Source organism: Oncorhynchus masou, chromosome 24 (assembly GCF_036934945.1).
Source record: "Oncorhynchus masou masou isolate Uvic2021 chromosome 24, UVic_Omas_1.1, whole genome shotgun sequence".
In the NCBI taxonomy this organism is placed as follows: domain Eukaryota; kingdom Metazoa; phylum Chordata; class Actinopteri; order Salmoniformes; family Salmonidae; genus Oncorhynchus; species Oncorhynchus masou.
Genome location: NC_088235.1, coordinates 86,788,448 through 86,804,698, shown reverse-complemented (window position 1 = coordinate 86,804,698; position 16,251 = coordinate 86,788,448). Strand labels below are relative to the sequence as shown.

Sequence of the window (16,251 nt, the reverse complement as noted above, 5' to 3'; positions counted from 1 at the left end):
AAATGCTTTTTGATCTTAATGTAATGTTAGGCATAAGGTTAGCCGTTCAGTTAAGGTTAGGGTTACGCCTAGGGTCTGATTTTAAGAAGATACATTTTATAAATAGGCGGGGTTTTAGAAATAATTCTAATTTTGTGGCTATGGTAACTAGTGACAACCGTCAGGGCGGGAAATCAACCACACATGTCAACAGATTACACATTCCGAATGTCAACGCATTTTGTCTAGCTACATATTCCTAATTATTTTAAACGGTGTAAGTTAACTGTAACGTCTGGTTTCAATCAACTTTGGGTAAGTTAATTCTTATTACCAAAGCTATATAGCTAGCTACTTGCTAACTGTTCTGCGAGCTAGCTAACTGGTGGTTGTTATTGTTTAGCCAGCTAATGTTAGCTAGCTTGTCAAAGAAAGAGGTGAACGTCACCCTCTTTTTGACAAAGACAGTCAAGTATGACTCAGTGACTAATGGGCAGTGATCTGTTTTCTAGATCCTATTTTCAAGGAAGAGCCATGCAGGCGTTTTTGAAAGGAACATCAACTCAAGGCACCAGACCTGTGAAAGAGAAAGGTACAGGGACCAGTGGAGAGAAGAAGCAGAAATCTGTCCCCTGGGTAGAGAAATAGTAAGTTCAATTTCTCAGCGTCTGTAGTATAAGCCCTTCAGAATCTTCATTCATAGAATGTAATTACAGACACCCAAATAATAGAAATGCTATTCGGTAGCTGCAGACAAATATATTGGTGATAATTAAAGTGGCTTAATATGTTTAGTCAGAAAGAAAACGGTGCATTAACTTGATCAACTACACTGAAAACCTTTATTTGGCTGTTTAAAGTAGACCAAAATGTATGGAAGACGTGGCGTTTCAAGAGGAGGTGGTTGCTGTGCTGAAGAAGACTATAGAGGGCGCTGATGTAAGTAGCCTCTTCAATTCCGCGAGTAGTGACTTTATATGCTTCGGGTAAATACTGTCTGCCTGGGATTCTGTTTGAATATTACATGATTTCTGTTACAGCTCCCCAATCTGCTGTTCTATGGACCACCTGGAACAGGAAAGACCTCCACCATCCTGGCTGCAGCCAGGGAGCTTTATGGGTGAGAGTGACTCACCAGCTTTCCAGATTACTGCATTCCAACTCCCAACTGATGCAGATCTGCGTTTGTGGGTTCCAGTGCTTGTCTACACCACAGTAAGTTTTCAGTTTCCGTTTCTTTCCACAGGCCAGAGCTGTACCGACAGAGAGTGCTCGAGCTGAACGCCTCCGATGAGAGAGGGATTCAGGTGGTGAGAGAGAAAGTCAAGAGATTTGCCCAGCTGACTGTAGCAGGCCACCGCACTGAGCAAGTACCAGTTTCCTTAACCTTCATTACATGCACATACCCCCCAAACACACATGTAGCAAGCTCAATCTACACAACAAATCAGATCATATAATAGATGTACTTTCCTTACCCCCTATAACAGCCTCTTTCCATTTCTTACCTCTGACAGTGGGAAACCATGCCCGCCCTTTAAGATCATCATCCTGGATGAGGCTGACTCAATGACCAATGCTGCTCAGGCTGCTCTCAGACGCACCATGGAGAAGGAGTCCCGGACCACCCGCTTCTGTCTCATCTGCAACTATGTCAGCAGGTCAATTGGGCTTCGTATTCCAAGAGGCACTCTAGAATATGAAATCTATAAGTTGTATTTTTTTTTTTTTTACATAACATTACAAACACTTTGAGACACTTTACAATATGATGTAATAAATGTTAAATATGTAGCTAAGCCAATTTAAATTGGCTGTGGTTTTATTTCCAGGATTATTGAGCCCTTGACATCCAGATGCTCCAAATTCCGCTTCAAACCTCTAGCAAATCAGGTCCAAGAAGAGCGCCTGCTGGATATCTGTGACAAGGAGAATCTCAAGTACTCAAAGGAGGTAATGATTACAACTGTACACACTGCATCATCATTGTTTTACAATTATATTTGGTACTATCCCTAGTGTTTGGAAGGCGGCCCATGTGCATCCTCTACATAAAAGTGGCAACCTGAGTGATCTAAATAATTATCTTCCCCTTACCAAAATCTCTTGCCTAGAAAAAATCCTGGAATCATTGATTAATACTCAGCTGGATCCCTTTTAACTGCTACATCTTTTCTGAGTGTAAAACAGTCCAGGTTCAGACCAGGTCATAGTATCATCTCTACTACTTCTATGGTTTTAAATTATGTCATAAATTGTTTAGATACGAAGAAACACTGCTGCCTTCTTCATTGACCTGTCCAAGGCATTCGACACTGTGGATCACACCTTACTTATTCAGAAACTCTATGATTGGCTTAGACCGGACTGCTTGCAGCTGGTTTGAGAATGATTTAAAAGACAGAACAGTGTATACTTACTGATGGGGTTAAGTCAGGATTTCTAGACATAACAAAAGGTGTCACACAGGGTTTGATTCTTGGTCCAGTTCTTTTCACTATTTGCGTACACTGTTGTATAAACTACTGCCCCTACGGCAGCTCAGGCTCTAACTCCTCAATCTGCTTTTACTACCTTGCAGAAGGCCTTGGTTGACGAGAAGTTGTAACTAAATACTGTTAAAACCAAGTACATGTTATTTTCCAAATCATGTAATGTAACTGATGTTTTACACATAAGTATGTTAGATGGTGCCCCAATTGATCGTGTCCCCGCCTATAAATATCTGGGCATCTGGATTGAGGTAAAGCTATCTTTTAAAAAGCATGTTGAGGAATTAGTCAAGAAATTAAGAATTAGTTGGGCTTCTTCCATAGGAATAGGACTTGCCTTTCATTAAATAGTAGAAAACAAATATTCAGTCAACAGTTACAGTATTTCTGTTATAGATTATGGAGATATTATATACATGAATGCAGCTACCAGTATTTTGAAGCCCTTTGGACACAATTTATCATAGCACACAGAAACAAGTCTCTCACCATTGCCGCTTGCTATAGACCGCCCTGGACACCATATGTGAATTGATTGCCCCCCAACTATCTTCAGAGCTCGTGCTGCTAGGTGACCTAAACTCGAACCTGCTTAACACCCCGGCCATCCTACAATCTAAGCTTGATGCCCTCAATCTCACACAAATTATCAATGAACCTACCAGGTACAACCCCAAATCCGTAAACACGGGCACCCTCATAGATATCATCCTCACCAACTTGTCCTCCAAATACACCTCTGCTGTTTTCAACCAAGATCTCAGCGATCACTGCCTCATTGCCTGCATCCAAAATGGGTCTGCGGTCAAACGATCACCCCTCCACTGTCAAACGCTCCCTAAAACACTTCAGCGAGCAGGCCTTTCTAATCGACCTGTCCGGGGTATCCTGGAATGATATTGACCTCATCCCGTCAGTAGAGGATGCCTGGTTATTCTTTAAAAGTACCTTCCTCACCATCTTAAATAAGCATGCTCCTTTCAAAAAATGTAGAACCAGGAACAGATATAGCCCTTGGTTCACTCCAGACCTGACTGCCCTTGACCAGCACAAAAACATCCTGTGGCGTACTGCATTAGCATCGAATAGCCTCTGTGATATGCAGCTTTTCAGGGAAGTTAGGAATCAAAATAAACAGGCAGTTAGGAAAGCTAAGGCTAGCTTTTTCAAACAGAAATTTGCATAATGTAGCACAAACTCCAAAAGGTTCTGGGACACTAAAATTCATGGAGAATAAGAGCACCTCCTCCCAGCTGCCCACTGCACTGAGGCTAGGAAACACTGTCACCCCTGATAAATCCACTATAATTGAGAATTTCAATAAGCATTTTTCTACGGCTGGTCATGCTTGCCACCTGGCTATCCCAACCCCGGTCAACTGCCCGGCACCCCCCACAGCATCTCGCCCAAGCCTCCCCATTTCTCCTTCACCCAAATCCAGATAGCTGATGTTCTGAAAGAGCGGCAAAATCTGGACCCCTACAAATCAGCCGGGTTAGACAATCTGGACCCTCTCTTTCTAAAATTATCTGCCGAAATTGTTGCAACCCCTATTACTAGCTGGTTCAACCTCTGTCGTATTGTCTGAGATTCCCAAAGATTGGAAAGCTGCCGCGATCATACACCTCTTCAAAGCTGGAGACACTAGACCCAAACCATTACAGACCTATATCTATCCTACCCTGTCTAAGGTCTTCGAAAGCCAAGTTAACAAACAGATTACCGACCATTTCGAATCCCACATACCTTCTCCGCTATGCAATCTGGTTTCAGAGCTGGTCATGGGTGCACCTCAGCCACGCTCAAGGTCCTAAACGATATCTTAACCGCCATCGATAAGAGACATTACTGTGCAGCTGTACTCATCGACCTGGCCAAGGCTTTCGACTCTGTCAATCACCACATTCTTATCGGCAGACTCAATAGCCTTGGTTTCTCAAATGACTACCTCGCCTGGTTCACCAACTACTTCTCTGATAGAGTTCAGTTTGTAAAATCGGAGGGCCTGTTGTCTGGACCTCTGGCAGTCTCTATGGGGGTGCCACAGGGTTCAATTCTCGGGCTGACTCTTCTCTGTATACATCAGTGATGTTGCTCTTGCTGCTGGTGATTCTTTGATCTACCTCTATGCAGACGACACCATTCTGTATACTTCTGGCCCTTTGGACACTGTGTTAACTAACCTCTAGATGTGCTTCATGGCCATGCAACTCTCCTTCTGTTGCCTCCAACTGCTCTTAAATGCATGCTCTTCAACCGATCGCTGCCCGCACCTGCTTGCCCGTCAGGCATTACTACTCTGGACGGTTCTGACTTAGAATATGAGGTTAACTACAAATACCTTGGTGTCTGGTTAGACTGTAAATTCTCCTTCCAGACTCATATTAAGCATCTCCAACCCAAAATTAAATCTAGAATCGGCTTCCTATATCGCAAGAAAGCATTCTTCACTCATGCTGCCAAACATACCCTCGTAAAACTGACCATCCTAGCGATCCTCGACTTCGGTGATGTCATCTATAAAATAGCCTCCAACACTCTACTCAACAAACTGAATGCAGTGCCATCACAGTGCCATCTGTTTTGTCACCAAAGGTAAAGCCCCGCCTTATCTCAGCTCACTGGTCACCATAGCAGCACGTGCTAAAAAAGGTATATCTCACTGGTCACCCCCAAAGCCAATTCCTAATTTGGCCACCTTTCCTTCCAGTACTCTGCTTCCAATGACTGGAACAAACTGCAAAAATCATTGAAGCTGGAGACTCATATCTCCCTCACGAGCTTTAAGCACCAGGTGTCAGAGCAGCTCACAGATCACTGCACCTATACACAGCCCATCTGTAAATAGCCCATCCAATTACCTCATCCCCATACTGTATTTATTTATCTTGCGCCTTTGCACCCCAGTATCTCTACTTGCACATTCATCTTCTGCACATCAATCACTCCAGTGTTTAATTGGTATATTGTAATTACTTTGCTACCATGGCTGTATGTTTGTTTATTCCATGTGTAACTCTGTTGCTATATGTGTCGAACTGCTTTGCTTTAATCTTGGCCAGGTCGCAGTTGAAAATGAGAACTTGTTCTCAACTAGCCTACCTGGTTAAATAAAGGTGAAATAAAATAAACACTTCATTTTGTAACATCAAACCGTTTTGACTGTTATATGTTTTTATCGTAAAGTTGGTTGGACCTTGCTAAAAACACGTAGGTCACTTCATTATTCTGTTTTTGTTTATAAAGCCTAACTGAAACTACAATTGACTTCACATCATTGTGGAAATATAGAAACTCTGATTACAACACTAGATCACAGGGTTGGTTAATGCTGGAGCCTCCACGTGGATCCACAGAGCTGGGTAAATCTGTGTTTTCCTATCAGGCCCCTATCATGTGGAATAATCTCCAAGTAACTTTTAATTTGTATGTGGTGTTGTCTCTGGGTCAGGAGAAAGGGATTTTTATATTGATGTGTTTTTTTCTGTATATAATATTTGCTTTTTTTTCTTTCTTTTTTAAATTTTGTATAATTTATTTGTCTGTATTGTTCGCAGGGCACATTTGCAAATGAGACCTAGGTCTCAATGTGTTTTTCCCCTTGTTAAATAAAAGCTAATAAAAATCATCTTCCATTCTGTTTTCCTGCAGGGTATTGCAGCGTTGGTGAAGGTTTCAGAAGGGGATCTTAGAAAAGCCATAACCTTTCTTCAAAGTGCTGCACGGCTGAACGTAGATAATGAGATCACGGAGAGTGCGGTCGTAGAGATAGCTGGGGTGAGTGCTTTTATTGTATTTCACTCATCAACAATAGTTGCCTGTTTTATGCACTGCAGTCTAGTCAAGAGGTATCCAACTTTGCTGACATTCCTCTCTAAGGTTGTTCCTCCCAAGATGATTGACAATTTGCTCAAAATCTGTTACAAGGGAACATTTGAAAAACTAGAGATTGCTGTTCGGGTATGCACATTCACTTTTTATTGCAGCTTCATTACATAGGGATCGAAAATCTAACTGCATGACACTTAATGTAGCAGCTTTCTGTCAGACTAATCACCTGGCCATTCTGCCACTTACAGAACATGGTAGATGAGGGCTATGCTGCCACACAGATCATCAACCAGCTACACGAAGCCATCATAGAGGAAGAGCTGAATGACAAGCAGAAGTCTGCCATCACGGAAAAGATGGCAGTAGGTGTTTCAAAATGCCATAACTGCCACATTGATGTTAATCTTATTTTACAGTAGTAGTGACTTATTGATTTGTCTCATTTTTCAGGTGGTCGACAAGTGTTTAGTGGATGGTGCAGATGAATACCTGCAGATGCTGAGTATGTGTTCTGTGATCATGCAGCAAGCCACTCTGAGTAACTGACTCCACAACCTCATGGATCATTCCTCTCCATATGCATCTAGACCAACAGCTTTTTCTATACATTTTTGTAGGTTGACTGTATTAAAATGTTAATTGTTTCCTGTAAATACTGTCTTTGTCAATCAGTGCTGTTCAAGTCATACTTCAGGGGTCGGTTTTATAGAAACGTTTTCACATTTCTGGGCTTTGAGTCAGTTAGGAAACCACAACTAACCCTATTTTATATTTTAAAAAATTAGATATGGATGCTTCATAGCAGACATGCACATACTGTCCATAATATACATACATCACTTTTCAATGCATTTGAAAAGTAGGATTACCGATGTAACAGATCAACATTGTCAGTCTAGTGTAGTTAATATGTTGACTGCTTCAGCACACTCAGAGAGTGTGACAGGGCGAGAGTCTGCCAGGTCAGGTGGCGCTGTATGTGTACTGCCCTGCTTCTGTGATTCTGGTAGCTGATGAAGGTAATCACATAGCAAAGACCGAACCGCCTCGCCATTGGAGTCATCCAGACGTGCAGGAGCTAGGTCACACGGCTGGGAAAGGCTTTGGCTCGACTCTTCAAGCCACTTCTCCATAAAGGGATCATTATTAATCTCACACATATTATGTAGAATGCAGCATGCCTGAGTCATCACAGGGATCAGGGCAGCATTGCTGTTGTTGCGCTTTAAGCACTGCCAGCGGGCTTTCAGGCGACGAAAAGTACCCTCAATAGGGGTCCGTGCATGGCTTAGCTGAGTATTAAATGCACGTTGCTGAGGTGTTAGTTGAGGTGACTCTGGATAACATTTGAGCAGCCAGGTCTGCAAAGGGAAGGCTGCATCACCCAACAGCACAAAGCCAAGAGGTTGGCCCATGAGTTTGTGAGGTGTCTTCGGTGACAGTCCCCCTTCTCTCGCAAACATCCATAGTTCAGAGCCCTGCAGTATGGTTGCATCATCAGTGCTGCCTGAAAAGCCTACACGGATGTCCCAGAAGTGACCATGTCCATTCACAACTCCCTGCACCACTGTGGAGGGCCATCCTTTGCTGTTCCAGCCATCACTGGTTTGGCTTTGAGATTTCACAGAAATGTGAAGGGAATCAATGACACCCACACAGTGAGGGAAACCCCACTGTGTGTTGAACGCAGCAGCAATTTCCTCCAGCTCCTGTTCACTTGGCTGATGAATGAAGAGTGGCTTCAGCACGGTCACAATTATATTGCATACGTCTCGTACACATTTGATTACTGTGGTGCTGCTCGTGCCAAGTAGGTCACCAATAGAGAGATAGTCCAAGTTGGTGGCCAACCGTAATATAACCATTGCCACGCGTTTCTCCAGAGAGACATGACAGGTAGGGTCTTTTACTTCTGGTCTGAGCTGGTCACAGAGTTGGTCAAATGTGTCCTTGGTCAGATGGAATGTGTTGAGCCAGTCTTGAGGATGGAACTCCTTAGTCGCAACCCTCTCCCACCAGTCTGATTTAGGCTCTGCAGGTGAGTAATGTCTCATGGGTGAGGGTCTTGAGGGGGAGGATGGTCTTGAAGGTGAGCTTGGTGGTGGCTGAAACTAAAAGAAAATATAGCAGTTATGGATATTTGAATTGCCACTTTTTACTAATTGAAAAACTGTTAAAAGTTGGGATGTTTGAATCTCCTAGGATATTTGATTTTGTCTTTGAAATACTGCATGTGTTCTCTTGATAGTCACGTTACCTTATGTCAGGTTGATTCCACATGAAATTGTTACTTACTGTATGTGCAAGCCTCTTCATTTTGTTGAGGATATACATTCTATGTCTGATATGCCGTTGGATTTCCATCCGTTTATCCATGACGGCTTTTCTAATCTTCTCTCTACGCCTCATGGACAGATACAGAAGCCTCGACCTCCGTTCCACAACAGCTTTCTTCATAGAACTCTCCATGGCTTAGTGTCGAATCTAGCTACAGCATCAAAATGGAGACATGCATGCAGCTAACTGCTATGTTTTCAAGCTCAATTTGAGCTAGATAACTCATTATAATTCCATGGGTGTTATCAGCACAGCCATTTATTAAGATACATAGATGGCTCTGGTTATGAGTATTTTTTTAGCTAAACTATTTGCTTGCTAACTAACCTGTGTATACTGTTAGCAACGGAAGTAGTTACGTTGATTAGCTAACCTAACGACATAGCTTATGTGCGTTTTCAGAATTCACCAAACAAACGTTAGCTAGTTGCAGCAGCATTCTTCTCCTCTGGCAACGTGTGACTGTTCAGTGTTTTGATTTGAACAGCTTAGCTACGTAAGCATTTCCCACAATGCATTGCAATTTGGTCAGTAACATTTTATGCTAACAAGCTAGTACTCATAACTTCTACTTATTTCATTCTACATTATTGCTCTTCAGTTGCTCGCGAATAAGATAAAAATATATATACTGGTGTGTCCTGACACCTGCACTCGATTTAAAAATATTTACTTCCGTGTCCAAGGCAATATGTTTGGTATTTGGTAGCTTATCAGAGTTAGCTTAGTTTGCTAACGTTACCAAGCAGACGGGAAGGCTCTCTGTCTATTCTTCCGGACTAGCTAGCTATCTGTGGTTTAGTGAAATGTCATCGACGTAGACTGAACCCTCGTTTCTTTGGTGGTGTTGTTTCTGTTAACTTGGTAAAAAAAATACATGGCATGCAAAGTGCAGAGGAATCAGTGCCAGCAGTAGACTGCTCTTTTAACTGTGGCTTTCCAATCAAGATCCAGCCAGCGAGGCACTACCACTACTATGGACCAAGAGTATCAGCGTCGCCTGCTTCGGCAGATCAACATTCAGAACGAAAACACCAGCCCCATTGTAAGTATTCATTATCATGCCACTCTCGCTTTTATTATATTACTGGGAACATTTCTGAAGGGTTATTAAAAGGAAGGTGTATCTCACCTAACCAAAGTGGCGCAGTGATGAAATGGCACTTGTTGGTTCACCATTTACTTGTCATGATTCATTATTAGTCATTATTTTACACGTTGTCATTGTACAGAAGGTGACCGAGGTGAAGCGAAACCTGACGCCCAACAACTCCCCGATGTCCTCTCCCAGCAAGCATGGTGACAGGTTCATCCCATCCCGTGCAGGGGCCAACTGGAACATCAACTTCCACAGAATCAATGTATATGTCACTTAAACCTCTTTAATACCCTATCAATTATAATACATTACCTCACTATAGATTATTTTATTGCTACATTTAGTCAGCTCATTGAGAAATGTGTATGTGATCTGTCTTTTTAGGAGAATGAGAAATCACCAAGTCCGAATAGAAAAACAAAGGATGTGACATCTGATAGCAGCAAAGGTAAGTTACATGACAAACTATGCCACATCAGATGAAATTACTAACATTTAAGAACGGCATACATTATAGTAGTTAATGTAACTGTGGTTCTGTATTAGCAGATGGGCTGGCCTACTCGGCTTTGCTGAAAAATGAGCTGCTCGGAGCAGGCATTGACAAAGTTCAGGACCCCCAGACAGAGGACAGACGGTTGCAGCCATCCACGCCGGAAAAGAGGAGTCTCTTCAGTGTAAGAATCTAATTTGTTTCCAAACTACATGAAGTTATTCTGGAGCAAGGTCTGACCCAAATCTTTTCCTTTATGTGCAGTACTCTCTCAGTGCTAGGAGCACAACAGATGAGGACAATGGCATCTCTCCCTACTCATTGTCACCTGTCAGTAGCAAAAGGTAAATTCATAAGTTGGTGTCTCTGTAAAGATGCAGGGTGGTTACTGTTAACTTCAAATCAATGTTTTTTCATTTGGTTTGTTTTCTTTCTGTGCAGTCAGAAGTTGCTACGGTCACCCAGGAAGCAGACTCGTAAAATCTCAAAGATCCCATTCAAGGTCTTGGATGCTCCAGAACTACAGGATGACTTCTACCTCAACCTTGTGGACTGGTCTGCTTTAAATGTGCTGAGTGTTGGCTTAGGCACATGCGTCTATCTCTGGAGTGCCTGCACCAGCCAGGTACTGCTTGTGTGACAAATACATGTGCATATGATTTAATTAGCCTCTCATTCCACATGGTGTTCATTTCTATACAAACCCTCAGAGAGCATTGATTTGTCTTTCCAGGTAACTCGTCTGTGTGACTTATCAGTGGAGGGAAATTCTGTTACGTCCGTGGGCTGGTCAGAGAGAGTGAGTTAAACTCTATATCTGCTGTTTGTAAATCCCACCATAACACTTTTTACTTGCTCTAGCTGTTTTTTGTGTGTGTGGTTTCCTGACTCCAATGTTGTGCATTTCTGATTCAGGGCAATCATGTGGCGGTGGGGACTCACAAAGGCTACGTACAGATCTGGGATGCAGCAGCTGGCAAAAAGCTCTTTACTCTAGAGGGTCACACTGCTAGAGTTGGTGAGCACTCAGTGGAAATTCCCTGTTATAGATGTAGCATACTAGTTGTTCATTTCATTGGTCTCTCCCTCACCATTCCCATGTCTTATCTTCCACAGGTGCACTGGCATGGAACGCAGACCAGTTGTCATCAGGTAGTCGAGACCGTATGATCCTGCAGAGGGACATTCGCACACCACCTCTCCAGTCTGACCGTCAGTTGCAGGGTCACCGGCAGGAAGTATGTGGTCTGAAGTGGAGTACAGACCACCAGCTGCTTGCCTCTGGGGGCAACGACAATAAGGTATAATAGCATATATCATGACTCTGTGTCCATATCCCTTAGATATGGCTTTTAACATTGATTAGCTAAGTTTACAACATAACAACCTCACCAACCATGTATGTCTGTTCTGGTTATGGCCTGGATTTCTCTCAGCTGCTTGTGTGGAACCACTCTAGTACGGCACCAATGCAGCAGTACACGGATCACCTAGCTGCAGTCAAAGCCATCGCCTGGTCCCCCCACCAGCACGGGCTGCTGGCGTCTGGGGGAGGAACGGCTGACCGCTGCATTCGCTTCTGGAACACGCTCACCGCACAGCCACTGCAGTGCATGGACACAGGCTCGCAGGTCTGCAACCTGGCATGGTCGAAACATGCCAATGAACTGGTATGTACCACACAGTGTTGTGATGGTGATCCTATAATGTTATTTAAACCTTGATGGCACTTTGATGGTCTGGTGGCACTCTCCCTTTTCTATAGGTCAGCACACATGGTTACTCTCAGAATCAGATCCTGGTGTGGAAATATCCTGCACTCAGTCAAGTAGCCAAGCTTACCGGACACTCGTACAGGGTACTCTACCTGGTAAGTAACATTGTCTTGTTTTGATGTTCCTAACCTCCTAGCTTTTCCTAATGTTCTGATATTGTCTATCCCCTGCACTATGAAGGCAATGTCTCCTGATGGTGAGGCCATTGTCACAGGGGCTGGTGATGAAACGCTACGCTTCTGGAATCTCTTTAGTAAAACACGGTCAACAAAGGTGCTAAAGCGGAGTTGATTTTTCACATTTGTGTACAGTACACACTACACTCAAATCTGCTCTTAAATTACAGTACTTGTCTATGTTTTACTTTCTTGTTGTCCTGTGATTTTAAATGAACTTTTTCCTGTTTTTATTCAGGAATCGGTGTCCGTTTTAAACCTCTTTACCAGGATAAGATAACAGCAACGCAAGAATAGACTTGATGGAGTGCCTTGAATTCATTACAACATTCATTAACACAATGCAAAAGAATGACCTAACATGGACATGACGTATTGTCATGGAGGAGGAAAGAACTGTTTTACTTTTCCCAGAAACAGAAAATAATTTGTCCTCAATGTTTTTATTAGATTTTTTTCTATTCATGTACACTTCAATATACAGTTATGCTTTTTCTATGTTGATTTTTGTATTCCATGTCTATGTTGAAAGTATGTGTTAAAGGAGCCTTAAAGTACAATGTAGAGAAATGGATCTACAATTTTAGTTGTTTATTTTTTTTGCCATTTGAAATTCTATATTTGAATGTTATATAGACTGGGGCAAATTGTATAATATAATGGGACAATCATGGCAATCCATGGCAGTTGTTTTAAGAAAAACAATTAACTTTTGCAATTAAAAAAATAGCCACTAAATGTGTCAAAGCACTACATTGAATATAGTAGGGTGGAGTGAACAAAACTGAGTAAAATGTGATGTTAAATTGCTGGAACTCAAGAACAAGAGTATTGCAAAAGAAATGTCTGGTGTTTTCTTAGACTTTACTGAGTTATAGTTCATATAAGGAAATTAGCTTAATAAATAAATTAGACCCTAATGAATGTATTTCACATGACTGGGAATAAAGAAATGCGTCTCTCGGTCGAGGACACTTTTTTTTTAAGTGCTGTGGATCAGAAAACCAGTCAGTATCTGGTGTGACCACCATTTGCCTCATGCAGTGTGACACATCTTCGCTTAGAGTTGATCAGACTGTTGTGGTCTTTGAATTGTTGTCCCACTCTTCATTGGCTGTGCGAAGATTCTGGATATTGGCGGGAACTGGAACACGCTGTCGTACAGGGTGATCCAGAGCAGCCCAAACATGCCAAATGGGTGACATTTCTGTTAAGTATGCAGGCCATGGAAGAACTGGGACATTTTCAGCTTCTAGGAATTGTGTACACATCCTTGCGACATGGGGCCATGTATTATCATGATCAAGCGTGAGGTGATGGCGGCAAATGAATGGCACAGCAATGGGCCTCAGGATCATGTCACAGTATCTCGGTACATTCAAATTGCCATTAATAAAATGCGCTTGTGTTTGTTGTATGTTATATAGACGGGGGCAAGAATGCACAGCTTATGCCTGCCCATACCATAACCCCACTGCTACCATGGGGTAGTCTAAACAACGTTTACATCAGCAACCCTCTCGTCCACACGACGGCATACACACCAACTGCTCAGTACAGTTGAAACCAGGCTTTATCTGTGAAGAGCACACTTCGAAGGTGAGCATTTGCCCACTGAGATCGGTTATGATGCCAATCTGCAGTCAGTTCAAGACCCTGGTGAGGATGACAAGCATGTAGATGAGCTTCCTTGAGACGGTTTCTGACAGTTTGTGCAGAAATTCTTTGGTTGTGCAAACCCACCATTTCATCAGATGTCTGGGTGGCTCATCCCGCAGGTGAAGAAGTCGTTTATGGTAGATAAATTAACATTGAATTCTCTCGCAATAGCTCTGGTGGACATTTCTGCATTCATCATTTCAATTGCACACTCCTTCAAAACTTGATACATATGTGGCATTGTGTTGTGTGACAAAACTGCACTTTTTAGTGGCCTTTTATTGTCCCCCAGCACAAGGTGCATCTGTGTAATGATCATGCTGTTTAATCAGTTTCTTGATATGCCACACCTGTCAGGTGAATGGATTATCTTGGGAAAGGAGAAACACTCACCAACAGGGATGTAAACACATTTTTGCACAAAAAAAATGTCATGCTTTCTGGGATGCACATTATGGAAGATAGCTTTATTTGATTTTTAGACTTTTACATGTCATTTGATACTGTTGAACATTATTTTCTTTGAAAGACTTTGATTTTTTGGTTTTGATCAATATTTTCAAAGTGTAATTAAGACACTTTACAATATTAATAACAGCTCTGTTAAATTATCCCATAGAACTTCACAAAGATTCGACATTAGACGTGGAATTAAACAAGGATGCCCAATTTCTCCTTTCTTATTTTTATTGGTCAGACAAGTTATGGCACATCATATAAATAAGGCTAGTTTTAGGGGTATTCAGATACAAGACAAAGATATAAAATGTTCACAATTGGCTGACGACACCACCTTTTTTTGATCATAATGAAGTCAGGAAAGCTATTGAGTGTATTAATGCCTTCTCACATGTATCAGGTTTATCTCTGAATATTAGGAAATTTGAATTATTTGTGTTGAAAAGATATGACTTAAACTCAGTATGTAATATCCCTGTAAAAGATGTGATCACATATCTTGGTATTAAAGTTAGCAAAGATCAGAAAAAAAGAGCCAACTTAAATTTCTCTCCTATTGTGGAGAAAATTGGAAAGGGATTTAACTCCTGGTTATTAAGAGATCTGTCTTTATCTGGACGTGTACTTTTATCACAATCTGAAGGTCTGTCCAGATTAGTTTATACCTCCCTTGCCTTAGATGTTCCTCTGTCAGTAACTAAAATGGTTGATACTAAATTATTTAACTTCATATGGAGGAATAAACCTCATTATTTAAGACAAGCGGTAACATGTAGCACCCAGGGTGAGGGAGGGTTGAATTCTCTGGATATTAAAACCTCTAATATAATCTTTAAGATTAAATAGATACAAAACTATTTACGAAATAAAGATTGCATTTGGAATATCATCCCTAACTTAATATTCCAACAGATTGCTGGTCTAGAATTCTTACTCAAATGCAACTTTAATATGGGTAAAATCCCAATTAAGCGTGCAAACTTTCATAAACAAGTACTTCTACAAACACCATTTTCCCCCACATAGGTATACAATCTGGGATAATAAAGACATAAATACAAAAACAAGTCTTTATTTTCCAGAACTGGTTTGACAACAACATTATCTGGGTTAAACAATTATTGAATAATGATGGACAATTATATGATTATCCAGAATTTATTAGAACACACAATGTTACATTCACTCCTGAGGAGTATCAGATTGTTGTTAGAGCTGTCCCTAAAGGTGCTATTCTTCTTTTAGGAGAATATAACAATACTCCAAGTGCAACTGTTGAGGATTTTGTAGCCTCAATACAATTAGAAGGAATCGACATTTTAAACTATACATGTAACTTGTCCCAGGGCTGCATTCTAGTACATTTTAGCAGAGGGAATAGTAACATATTGACTATTGACATAGTTTCCTTATATAAACAATAACATGTATATAAGGAAACTATGTCAATAGTCAATATGTTACTATTCCCTCTGCTAAAATGTACTAGAATGCAGCCCTGGGACAAGTGAACTGGAGCAAAGTTTCGTTGTTATCTGGGAAATATTGTATATCTAATAAGGTGAAAGAAGTATCATACAAACTCATTCATATAATCTATCCTGTAAAGACCTTTATTATATACAGATTTAAAATAGCTATTGATAACAAATGTGTATTTTGTGGTTGTGACCCAGAAACTCTTGCCATTTATTTTGGGACTGTTATTGTCAGAAGATTTTGGAGTGAGTTAGAATATTTATTTTAAAAGAAACGACTATTAATGTTAATTTGAAAGACTCTGATATTATGTTTTATTTTGATCCAAATGATATGGATTTAACTATCATTGTTAATTTGTTTATCTTTCATGGAAGATTCGTTGTCCATAAAATGATGTGGGCAGAGAACAAACCCCTCTTCACATTATTTAAGATAGAATTTAAATATTATTTTGAAATTATCAGTAAAT

The 16,251-nt window shown here is 41.2% G+C and overlaps 3 protein-coding genes across 5 annotated transcripts; 2 read left to right on the top strand and 1 right to left on the bottom strand.

The window, feature by feature from the left end:
• On the top strand, window positions 1-6,955 carry LOC135512915 (replication factor C subunit 4-like). The gene is made up of 11 exons (XM_064935419.1): window positions 1-294; window positions 492-626; window positions 840-918; window positions 1,020-1,099; window positions 1,226-1,345; window positions 1,497-1,640; window positions 1,812-1,932; window positions 6,123-6,248; window positions 6,351-6,431; window positions 6,551-6,664; window positions 6,753-6,955. Exons 2-11 carry the CDS (start codon window positions 514-516, stop codon window positions 6,846-6,848), a joined length of 1,074 nt encoding a protein of 357 aa, XP_064791491.1. The 5' UTR covers window positions 1-294; window positions 492-513; the 3' UTR covers window positions 6,849-6,955.
• On the bottom strand, window positions 6,942-9,106 carry LOC135512914 (uncharacterized). The gene is made up of 2 exons (XM_064935418.1): window positions 8,598-9,106; window positions 6,942-8,413 (listed from the first exon to the last, which is right to left on the bottom strand). Exons 1-2 carry the CDS (start codon window positions 8,769-8,771, stop codon window positions 7,193-7,195), a joined length of 1,395 nt encoding a protein of 464 aa, XP_064791490.1. The 5' UTR covers window positions 8,772-9,106; the 3' UTR covers window positions 6,942-7,192.
• A 4-nt stretch (window positions 9,107-9,110) lies between these two features.
• On the top strand, window positions 9,111-13,149 carry LOC135512912 (fizzy-related protein homolog). 3 transcript variants are annotated; one of them, XM_064935416.1, is made up of 14 exons: window positions 9,111-9,166; window positions 9,588-9,684; window positions 9,872-10,000; window positions 10,123-10,186; window positions 10,285-10,415; window positions 10,496-10,575; window positions 10,673-10,856; window positions 10,965-11,030; window positions 11,147-11,249; window positions 11,348-11,532; window positions 11,668-11,901; window positions 11,997-12,101; window positions 12,187-12,279; window positions 12,421-13,149. In XM_064935416.1, exons 2-14 carry the CDS (start codon window positions 9,616-9,618, stop codon window positions 12,460-12,462), a joined length of 1,485 nt encoding a protein of 494 aa, XP_064791488.1. In that variant the 5' UTR covers window positions 9,111-9,166; window positions 9,588-9,615; the 3' UTR covers window positions 12,463-13,149. The 3 variants fall into 3 exon arrangements, with proteins under 3 accessions (XP_064791488.1, XP_064791489.1, XP_064791487.1); XM_064935417.1 differs by lacking the exon at window positions 9,111-9,166 and having other exon boundaries at window positions 9,175-9,684; window positions 10,288-10,415; XM_064935415.1 differs by lacking the exon at window positions 9,111-9,166 and having other exon boundaries at window positions 9,175-9,684.
• The last annotated feature ends 3,102 nt before the right edge of the window (window positions 13,150-16,251 follow it).